At 40.1% G+C, this 12252-nt stretch overlaps 2 protein-coding genes across 6 annotated transcripts in view; one reads left to right on the forward strand and one right to left on the reverse strand.

Moving 5' to 3' along the window:
* The window catches only part of SUPT3H (SPT3 homolog, SAGA and STAGA complex component), a 242448-nt gene that overhangs the window by 227063 nt on the left and 3133 nt on the right, over positions 1-12252 (reverse strand). For both annotated transcript variants that reach the window (XM_015859910.2, XM_015859909.3), the window contains exon 2: positions 8251-8354. In XM_015859910.2, coding sequence (XP_015715396.1) covers positions 8251-8354 — 104 coding nt within the window. The remainder of the gene's footprint in view (positions 1-8250; positions 8355-12252) is intronic.
* RUNX2 (RUNX family transcription factor 2) overlaps positions 1-12252 on the forward strand; it is a 195363-nt gene that overhangs the window by 19908 nt on the left and 163203 nt on the right. The gene's annotated exons all lie outside the window — the stretch shown is intronic.

Here is a 12252-nt window from a genome sequence, read left to right on the forward strand (position 1 = left end):
GGTCAGAAGCTGCTGCTTTTTAGCAGCATAAAGTGCTTACAGCTTTCTGTTCAAAAAATTCCAGCAAAACAAAAAGTCACCACCACCAAAGCAGGAGAGTAAATAAATTGTTTGCTCAGCACGTTCTGTAAGAAAAAATAGTGGCTTAAGCACAAAGTACCCATTTTAGGCAGTAGATTATTTTAAAGCTAAGAAAGCACATCATTGCTAACATATTGAGAAACTGCCCATACTATTTCATAGAATTAACCTAGCACATGCTGTCGGACTATTTTTGTTCATGTCTTTCCACCACCCTCCACCCGCTTAGCCATTAGTCTTACTGACATTTCTGCTATCCAATTATATCGCAACTGCTACATTATCATATCCCATCTCTAAAGCCCAGCTGAAAGAAACAGAATTCAGTTATTTCACAAATCAGGATAAATTTTAAAAATATATACAAAAAATATTTAATAGTCAGTATGTTTTCAATGGAACAGGTTACCTGGTGTTGTGGTTGATGCCCCATCCCCACAGACTGTCAAGACCAGGCTGCATCAGGCCATGGGCCCTGTTCACTGCAGGGCAGTTGGACTTAATGACCTTCAAAGGTCCCTTCCAACCCTAAGCATTCTACGATTCCATAATTCTATATTATATATATTAATTATATATGCAACTCAGTCAAGTTTAAGAGTAAGCAGAGGGAGTGGTGAGATAGAAATTAAGAGTATGATAAAGACTTTTATAGTTCTGTGTTTTGTTTTTAATGGCAATGTTAGTTGTTTATCAACCGCTCAAAACTCTTCAAGAGTGGTTGTTGACTCCAGCTATCACTATTTAGTTGGGAAATTATAGGTCCCAGCCACAAAAAAAAGGTGATGTTCTACACCAACGCTGCACACTGACACACACAATCCAAGCTGACATATCCGACATGCCTTGAACAAATTAATTGAGAATACAAGTTAAGCAGCTTTAATTCAGAGCTCCAGCAGTTACAGACACGAATGCATTTAAACTGTGTTTTCAGATTCAGTCTGCCAGAATTAAGATATCACAATTAAAACACCTGAGAAGTAGAAAATGCAGAACATGATTAGCATACCAGCTTATGCTTTAATTAATGTCCAGTTAAAATAGACACAGGTTTTCACTTAAGTAGGACAGCTCACTTCTACCATTAATCTTTTACTTAGCTATCAGATAACACATTAAAGTAGCTTGTCAAAATGTAGAAGCAGAGTGTTTCAGGAACCTCATTTTGAATGACGTACCTCAAAATACATCCATGTAAAAAAACATCCAAACACGGGGTGCAGCCAAGAAGTGGCACCCAACTCAAAGCAGGAACGTGTGCACTGTAACCTTCCCTAGAGGAATTCATTTATAAAAACAAATGTCACACCTTAACTACAAAACCCACATCGGCTCAGAACTTTTCTCTTGAAAGTATGACACCAGTAGAGCAGAAACATGAGACACACATACCATGGATAAATGCTATACCTCAGTTAATTCTGTTTATGGCAAAAACTGCTGTCCAGATTAATCTCTCTAGTGTTTCCTCATAAAAACATCCTCCATGTATTTATTTTGCCATCCGAGTATAAATATTATTTTGTAATTAGTTATGGGAAAGTTCCTTCATCAGTTCGTAGAGACTCAGCAATGTGTTTCCTCTATGTAGAGGTGTGCTCAGCGGTTCCACGTGTTAAATGAAGTCTTCCATCTCCTGCCCCTTCTTACGTAGCAGTAGGGCACTCAACAGAAAAAGAGAGCCACAGAATGGCCTGGGTCGCAACAGCCCACAGTGCTCACCCAGCTCCAACCCCCTGCTGTGTGCAGGGTCACCAACCAGCAGCCCAGGCTGCCCAGAGCCACATCCAGCCTGGCCTTGAATGCCTGCAGGGATGGGGCATCCACAGCCTCCTTGGGCAACCTGTGCCAGTGTGTCACCACCCTGTGGGGGAAAAACTTCCTCCTCAGATCCAACCTGAACCTCCCCTGTCTCAGTTTCAAACCATTCCCCCTTGTCCTATCACTGCCCACCCTCACAAACAGCCGTTCCCCCTCCTGCTTATACACTCCCTTCAAGTACTGGAAGGCCACAATGAGGTCTCCCTGTAGTCAGTGATGAAAAGAAGCTCCAGTACTACCACCAAAGGGAGATCTAGAATAACTACACTTAAAGCTGAACTAAGGAAATGCAGCTCATAAGCCTTTAAGAATGAATTTTCAAATAGCTTCTCTAACACCTGCCCCATTTTCAGTTCTCACATCTTAGTACCAGTTATTCAAACTATCAGGCTTCCTCAACACAACCCAGCTGCACTAAGCATTATATACAAGAGACTGTGACTTAAAAGCTTTAAAATATCCTATTGCCTCAGCAGCAGAGAGATCTGCAGTGGTTTGTCTCTATGGACTGTCCTTTCTCCACTCTTTCCTACCAATGAAAGGACCTCGCTCTGCTCTAGTTTTCTATCTCATGCCACGCTTGTTTGATATATTTGATGAGGCAGATGGAAACAGAAAAACGCTACTTGATAAATAAGTTCCAATCACATCTGTTGCCACTGCAACTTCAGTAAAGAGCAGAAGTCTCTTCTTGACCCATGTCTGCAGAGAAGGGTTTCAGCTCTGTACGCTTAACTGGTAATTTTTGAACAATGCAATCTCAGCAAAATTCAGAGTTCAAATATGGTAAACAAGCATGGGACAGAATAGAGAAATTCTTTGCAATCCCAAATTATAGTTTGGTTAACCAGAATGCTCCCTAAGCCAGGTCATCGCTGCTTTCTTCCACCATCATTCCAAATGAACCACCCAAAATTAGATGATTGCACTGATCAGCTTCAAAGCGAGAGGGACATGACTAAAGTCATAAGTTTACGGTCGTAACAGGATCAAGCAAGTACTATCATTGCTCATTACAGTAAGATAAAATGTTAATACTCAACCCACGCTCACGTTCATTGGGTGTTGCATGCTATATAAATTCCAGGCTGTTTCTAGCTGAAATCAGTGAGATCTTCCAGGGCATTCAGCATGGAACAAACCCTAACCCAACTCACGCCAGCAGGAGTTATCCAGCACATCAGTGGGAGAAGCAATCAGTTCAGGGATCACGCTTTTCACTTCCCATGTCAACAATACTAACTAGTATTTTATGTAAAGATTAAGCTTTAACCTTTAGCTTAATCCTACAAACATTTAACTGATGTAGAATTTCTGAACCATGCAAAGCCGAGCACTGATCCACATGCAGGATGAAACTGGAAGGTGTAGGAAACTAAAATGCGTTCTGAAGGTGTAATGCAATGGAAAGCACAGCAATGACAGCAGAGTTGCAACAGCCATAGGCACAGAAATAAGGGAAAGAAGCTGCTTACCTTCAGAAGGCCACAGGTACACAGGGATCTCCAGAGAGATCTCATTGCATCCAGTGCCAGCCCTTAGATGAGGTCTGGAAGGCTTGGATCCTGGCTCCAGCTTTTCCAGTCACTCAGTGCATTGCATTGCATGCACCTGTGCTCTTCTGAGTTGGCCCTGCCTTCCCACCAGGTGCTCAATCACTGGTGCAAGCTGTGACTTAATATTTCCACAACAGAAGGTTAGTTTTAAATATGTGTTTGCCGCTGCAAATTTTTTACTCTCACTTAAAAATATTCCATTGATAAGAAGCCAATCTTGAGCAGAGCTTCTATTCCCTCTGTGTAAGAGATTTCAAGATAAATAAACAGACTGAATCAAGAAAAACAACTTTGAAATAACTTCAGCTCACAGTGATTAATGTACTAGACATGCTGAAAAGGTCTTTGAGAAATTATCAGCACCTTCCTGCTGTAAGTTCTGTGGTAGCACAGCAGTGTACATTAACGTTAACAGAGCATAAGGCAGAACTCTAGGCAGCATTACATACCTTGAAATCATTATTAGATCAAATAGCGTATAACTGCGAGGTCTTAACAATGAAAAACAAGATATATCCATGTGAAAGGGTAGGGCTTTGTACACTGACATGCATTTGTACAGCCTGTGACAGTCTGACACTACAATGAGAAGCCGTCAGCATACTGAGTATTATCCCCAGCTGTACTTCACATGAGACATTATTATGGAGAACAGATTTTTTTCTTGACTATCACAGAAATTTATTCAAATCACAGAATGGCCTGTGTCACAAAGGCCCACAGTGCTCATCCATCCCAACCCCCTGCTGTGTGCAGGGTCACCAACCAGCAGCCCAGGCTGCCCAGAGCCACATCCAGCCTGGCCTTGAATGCCTGCAGGGATGGGGCATCCACAGCCTCCTTGGGCAACCTGTTCCAGTGCATCACCACCCTCTGGGGGAAAAACTTCCTCCTAAGATCCAACCTCAGCCTCCCCCGTCTCAGTCCCATCTCTTATGTGAGCAAATATTTAAAATACTCTTAATGGAAAACCAGAATTGTTTTATTAGTGTTCATATATGTATGTATAATTATGATAAAAAACTGCTCTATCCATCTTAAGACAACTTCTGTCAGTATTTTACAGTTTCATTTCAAGACTTCTATACATTTCCTGCTTTATGAACTTATCATAAAAACATCATTCCTCCAAAAGATTCACTTACTTCCATAATGTTTTGGTTCAAGAAATAGGTGTAGCATTTGTGCCATACACTGCATATGAATAACCCCTTCACCTTAAATGGAACTGCTCACAAACTTACTTATCTCATAAAAAGATTCTGGGGTAGCAAATCTGGACTAATCATTTCAGTGCAGTCAGCAACTATCAAACACCATTAATAACTTGAACTAGATGATTTTAAAGGTCCCTTCCAACCTAAACCCTGCTACGATTCCATGGTTAGAACCCTATCGAGACTTACTGTGCACAAATTCATCTTCTCACTGCATACACTTTTAGTTGAGAACAGCAGAACGAGTTGAAGGTACTCTTAGTATTACTCCATATAGATTGCCTGAATTAGGAGATCTCACTCAACTCCCAAAGACAAACCGTGCAGCTACAATCCCTCTTTTCTTTAAGAAAGATGTCACCTTTCCTGCACTGTAATCCTCCAGCCTTTATATTCCCCAGGATCTCAGGATGTCAGCGTGGATCGGTTATAAATTGCCTACATGGGACAATCTGTAACTTCCTAAATTATGTACTTTATAAAAAAAATGTCAGCTTCTGTCAGAGCCTGGAAAGTTCTTTTCGAGTAGCAACTTCATTCTGTGGTGCAGGCCAAAAGAAACAGATGGTGTTTTTCCTCCACGTGCTTCATCCCTGACACTTTATCACTTCAAGATTCCCTTTTTGTTCCCCACCCAGCAAAACAATAAGAATGTATTTTTTCAACGTGTTCATTACATTCGAGGAATCTCTTCAGTTGCTACTGTTCTAATGAAACTGTGAAAGCTGTTACCCTACAGCACAGAAGGACTGTTTGTACAGCTCTCGCAGTATAACTTCACCAGCACTGAAGTAAAAGGAAAACGTCTATTCCTTCCATTTATATGGCCAACAATAACTTCTGCGTTCTGACAGAACCGTGTGTATGCTGGCAGGGAGGGCAGCTGGCAGTTTCAAAGTACTTTATCAGGAAGCACACAATGAAATAAGAGGCAGGTTTCCCAGATACTGACCCAAAGAGATGCTCGGGCTTCTTTGACCCCACACTTCATAGCTGTTGTTTTGCTTTTAAACATGGTTACAGCTGTTTTTTCCACACACACACACCAAAACAAAAATCTAGTGTAAATGATTATTATAGATGAGAACAATAACAGCGTTAATGGAGAGAACTTATATTTTCCATCTGAGAAGGAACTCAGTGCAGACAGAAAGCCACTAGGTTTCTAATAGGGTTTCCACCTACTTCAGAAGACTCAACACATGGGAAATTGTTTGTTATCTACATTAAACTAAGAAACTCTCCAATGAAACGTATCCTGTACTCCACCTACAGCAGTCTGACGGTCTCTTAAGGACATAGAACTGAAAACGAATCTGCTTTTGGACATGGAACTCTGTAGAATCTAGTTGAGACAAGTAATTCCTTTCATATATACTGCCCACATAGCCACTGAAACTAGGAAATGCTACATGACAGTGAAGGTAACTCTACAACATATGACAGAATATCCACTCTGCTAAAAGCAGCACCAAGGAGCTACAGGAGACTGCTAGGAACAGGTTGGGTAAGAGCAGAGAAGGAAAAGGGACCTGGGCCTGGGGCAGATTTACCACTTTGCTCACATGAAATGCTTGTGTCCATAAGTGACCAAAACAAACATAAAAAGTATTTCCAAACGTAGCCTGAAGGGACCTGAAACACCATTTAATTCCCAAGCAAACTCCTTCACAGCTACAAAGAAGTAAACACGAGGAGAACATGTAGTTTGATGTAGCAATACAAAGATGTCAAGTATTTCCCTTACAACAAAAAGACAACAAATGTAATTTTTATGGAGGCAAATCTATGGAGTCTTGAGATATTTTTAACTTCCACAGAGGTGAGGAAGGAAAAAGGATATCAATATATATATCCATATATTTATAAATGTACAATAAATAATGCTTTAACATTCCTCCTACACTAAGCTCTAACACCATGGAAAGGACAAGGACGAGAATGGAGCATTTAGGTTAAACTAACTAAAAACCTGAATTTGTATATGATATTTCAAGAGCACATACACAGAAATGAACATATGTTCAACTATTTACTGACCTAAAGTAAAACAATCAAAAAGAATGGCATCATAAAAACCATCAGCAAGAGCCCATAGTTTGAATAAAGAAGATTTCCCTATATTTAAAACGTAGTTACCCATCTATAGGTGAGAAGATAAGATTCACTATTTTAATTTAATACAGCTTATTAAAAGGAATTGAAAAATATGAGGCTGCATAGTAAAAAGAAGCTTCCAAATATTGAGTGTTTTCAATGAGTGTTTTTGCCAAAGCAAAGATCAGCAGCCCCAAATTAATTTCTTTTTAAGTCTTTCCTACTTTATCTCATCATCTCTTAAACATCCTGAACAGTCTTCCAGACCTAAAACCTCACCAGGATCTTTTGAAAACATGGATTTATGTTTTGGTATTCCGAGACTAGCTTTCTTCATTTCATTTTCAACTTTGATAGATGCAAATGGAAGAAAATCCTTTGAAATACTTTTGCAAGATTTCATAAAGCAACACTCCCTTTTTATGTACAGCTGACCTCAGCAATTGGCAAACGTGCATCCCTTCCCCCTCAATAAGTGACATTCAGAATCATATATTTGGAAAAAAATGCACAAGTTAGACACAAGCCACTACAGCCTCGTTTTCTATCTGCATCCTCAGAGCTTAAGGCATCTTTTAGCTCTAAGCTGAATAACTCTTTCAAGTGCCTGGGTAAATCAAGAGTACAAATCCACGTGGGACAAACTCATTAATTTTCCAAGCCCCCATCCCAACAGCACAAAGTGTTGGACATACATGAAAAGGGGAAAAAAAGGGAGGTCACATTCCTGATGAATATGTTGCTCTTCACCAAATGAAGTTTTGCAGGCAGCCCAGCATAACGGGTTACCAGCAAGGATAAAGGCTTCCACAGAATGAATCCTTCTGATTATGGAAGTACCTCTGAGATTGACACAGCCCACCTGTCCAGTGATCATCCACCATCACAGCTTTAGAAGTGAACTATAAGATTACACAATATCATAGCTTGGAAGTCTGATTACATAGATTCCCAAGAGTCCACTCAACATACAACAAATAATAACTTATGTTTGTAATGTTTCTCACAACTTTACTTTGTATCAGCCAAAACCCAGTTATTTACAGTTGCTTCACATATTAATTTCATGCAAAATACATTGATGTCAGCCTAATTTTCTATATTAGTACTGAAGGATGTTACTACAAAACATCTATTTAAATAAGCATATATGATAATAGGAACCAGCTTTCTTCATGAAGGTCCGAGCAAGAGAGGTCTCTAGTGACATCTTAAAGTAACACTAATAATGCACTAATTTACTCAGAATTTTTCTCTCCATTCAATAGAGGATGTGATTTTAATTTATCTTTGAACGTCCTCCAAATCAAAAGTAAAATGCATTCAAAAATAATACAAAACAGTCACTCAGTTCCAGAACTAACACTTGCTCTTCTTTCCCCTCATCCCCATCACTTTAAACACACATTCTAGGCAGCTAGCTAGAAGAAATACCCAAACAGCAGATACTACCAGTGGTATGGATGGTTACTTACATCATACTTTGCAGCTCAGGTGTAAAACTTGTGGATTTTCCCATCCCTCTTCCACTGCTTGAAGAAGCAGCCGCTGACATCGGGCTGGCCACGGTGCTGCTCATCTGAGTAAACAAAGAAATAACAGCAATTACAAATACAATTCATTTCATAGGAGACCATATGAAAGAATGGTAATATCTACATCATACATGTAGAACATGCCCAAGGAGGCTGTGGATGCCCCATCCCTGCAGGCATTCAAGGCCAGGCTGGATGTGGCTCTGGGCAGCCTGGGCTGCTGGTTGGTGACCCTGCACACAGCAGGGGGTTGGAGCTGGATGAGCACTGTGGGCCTTTGTGACACAGGCCGTTCTGTGATTCTATGATTTCCTCACACCCTACCACTTGTGATGAAAGAGGGTTGCACGAGGGGAGCTGTAGAGTTGGGTGGTCTCTCCTTCAAACTGAGCCTCACTTCCCTCAGCCATTCCACCTCTGTCCTGTATTGTAGCCCTACTCCAGTTTCAAAGAGAAATGCACATCATGATAAAGCCTAGATGACTGAAGGCACTGCCTTTACACCAAATGCTTTATAGCTTTGCTGTACAAGTTCCTTATTAAAAAAACCCTCCAAATCAAACCCAGTTCTACTCTTATTCTACAAAGTAAATCTAGCAGATGTACACTTTCTTTTTTAATAAATTGCAAGTCAAATGCCTGTAAGTAATTGGATTTCATATATATATATATATATCTTTAATTACTCAAAGTCTGAGAAATCAAAGTTTATTTATGGAAAATTCTATAAACATAGAATAGGGAGCTTCATTTTCCCCCTTTGATATTATTGTTAAACACAGAACTGCACCCATCATGCAAGTCCTCAGGTAAACAGAGCACATGTCCAGGACATCTTCCCCCTTCCATCCATCCTGCTGCCTACTGACATCAGCTCACTCGTCCTGCTCAGTCCTTGCACTATTAGTAGTAGCAATAGTATTGATGATGAAAAGCAGATGCTATCTTGCTTTGCTGTGAGACTTCTAAAGAGATCTTAACTTTAAAATTTAAAGTGGAAAAAGATAAATTTACTTTCTGAAAACATAACCTGAAAGCAAGTGACCATATTAAATACCACTGCACTGTAGAACATTGAAATCCATCACAAACAGGAGGCTCTGAGCGAAGAATGCTTGTAAGGCTGAATATGCATAAAATGCTTTCAGAAAGTAACAACAGAATTAGCATTTTGAAACACTAATGATACAACAGCTTATGGAGGGACAATATCAAGCAGTCAGAGATAGGCTTACGTTTTTTATGACTGCTTTCAAGCAGATTTGAACAGACTTCTATCTTCAAGCAGATTCTAATTTAGGTCCCCCATCCTGTAAGCATTTATGCACATGTGTAACTTTAATCATACGTTTACTCCCACTGAAGTCTGATTTTAATCACAAGTACTTACACATCGGGCTTAAGTGTTGGCAGGATCCAGCCATAATCAGCAGTTACCAAAGAGTCACAGAAACTAAACAATCAAATTAGTGACATAAAGAAATAAAACCTTTTAAGCGCATCTATCGCGGGAAGGAAGCTGACAGGGTTTCTAGGAAAGCTGTATACTCATACAGAAGGGACTAAGGAGGAAGCTGCAGTGATATCCATATAGCGGAAGCATAAATTTATCTTTATTTTACATTTTGTTTTTATGTGGCTGTTTTCTTTGAGCATCTATGATAGACGTTTTGCTTTACCATGGGGTAATAGTCTGGTCGTTTAGGAGGCATTCTTACCACCCCTACAACATGGGGCAGTTCTGCTGTTACTGAGTCAGTAGAACAGCTGTGATTTGCAACTGTCCTATTTTAGATTAAATACCTTCCAAGGTTCCTGTCCTCCAAATGGAGGAGAACAGCCTCATTCAAAAACCTCATGGCTGTACATCTGTGCAAGTATCGGTTAGGGAGCTGAAAGCTTATCAGCTACTGCTTCACCAACAACTCTGCTCTTCCCGCTGCAACCAGACGATTTAACTTTCAAATCAAGCAGGTGTACAGCATTTTCTTGACATAAAAAACCAACAGCTTGTCAGGCTTTGTCAGACCCTTCACAATAATTACTTCCACAGCCCACGTTTTGTTTGATGGTTTAGATAATTAACTTCTTTACACATCAAAGTCCCATCATCCGCATGTTCTATTTCCTTTCTTCCGGACGTTAAAAAAAAAAAAATAATAATAATAATTCAAAAGCAGAAGCGTTCTCAAATCAATTTTCTTCAATAAGTACAGCTAACATGGAACTGAAAAGCCCACTGTAATCTTCAGTGGGTCAATATACTGTATTTGTTTTAGCTCCAAACCGAAATGCAGCTGTTTGCCATATTCTATAAAACGAATTCAGATGTTCAGATTAGGTCACAGATTACTTCAACATGCCATATTTTAATCATGAACTCGAGCAAAAAGAAGATAGCTTCTGATGAGCAGCAATTAGAAGGTCCTATCCAAATACACCCAGCTTTCACAGATTCTTTTCCCATAAGGAGAATCTTGCAATAGTGACAATAAGATGAACATACTTCTTAATATAAATATTTTAAAACATCTACTGTGACGTCCATATCTTTTAGATAGAATAGTCACAATAGGAAACAGTATTTGTTCTATACAAAAAAGCTAAATGCCAAGATGACTACTAGTTAACACAAATTCAAAAGTAATGGCTTTGTATTCACATCCCTTACTTCAGAGTAATTAGGTAAATCATACAATCAATGTCCTGTGTCACAAAGGCCCACAGTGCTCATCCAGCTCCAACCCCCTGCTGTGTGCAGGGTCACCAACCAGCAGCCCAGGCTGCCCAGAGCCACATCCAGCCTGGCCTTGAATGCCTGCAGGGATGGGGCATCCACAGCCTCCTTGGGCAACTAATTAACTATTTTGTTACCATGGATTATCTTACTGCAGGCACAGGTTCACCAGCATATAAGAGTATAAGATATAGTCTTCTAGGACTGGAGGTGTATGATCTGAATTAACTACAGTAAATCAGATTTTAGTTGGTGCACTCCCTTATAAAGAAAAAAAGCACCTGTAAACCCCACTGAACATGTGCAAGGCTGGCTTCCTGCTGCTTCCTTTTATTACCCAACACACCAGATGCTTATGATAGTTTTACATGAAAGTGAAGAACAGAAATATTTAGAATAGAAACTGGGATGAAATTCTTTACTGAGAGGATGATGAGGTTGTCCAGTGAGGCTGTGGATGCCCCTCCCTGGAAGCACTCCAGGACAGGCTGTGTGGGGCTGTGAGCAACCTGGGCTATGGGAGATGTCCCTGCCTACATCAGAGGGTTGGGACTGCGTGATTTCAAAGGTCCCTTCCAACCCAAACCATCCTATGATTCTATGATCCATCTCATAGCTGTCAGTGCAGAGCCCATCATTCAGTGCCCAGAAAAATGCAAGACAATATCTTTGTACACAGAAGGCCTCAAAGGAAAGACATGAATGAGCACAACTCTCTCACTGATTTAGCGTGGAAAGAAAAGTCTCTAACCAGCTACAGATTAAAGCACAACCTCCTGATCCAGTTATGCATAACGATGTCTGTACTTTACATGAAATGGCTCAGAATGTTCTCATATTTTAAGCTATTATTTGTCCGTCCACGAGTTAGACATGACAGTTATTTAAGCCTCTTCAGAAACAGACCACAGAACGGTCTGGACTACTGAAAGAATATTAATACACAGATGTAACTATTTTATTTGCGACTGAGAAATACACAGCATAATATTACATCACGGTTATGTCTCCACATCTGGAGATGCTTACAGATCCTTCAGAGTTTCTAACTGAAGTCTAATCAGAGCTGTCTCTCCCCTTTACCTTTTCTTTACCAACAAAACATGGAAAGCTATCCCAGCAGATACGCTCACCTCCCTCTGAACACAACATGCAGCCCAAGCTAATTCTACCAGCAAGCTTTGCTACTCACCTGCCAACAGGAA

Source organism: Coturnix japonica, chromosome 3, assembly GCF_054131305.1.
Source record: "Coturnix japonica strain WE chromosome 3, WE-NBRP24, whole genome shotgun sequence".
Lineage (NCBI taxonomy): Eukaryota > Metazoa > Chordata > Aves > Galliformes > Phasianidae > Coturnix > Coturnix japonica.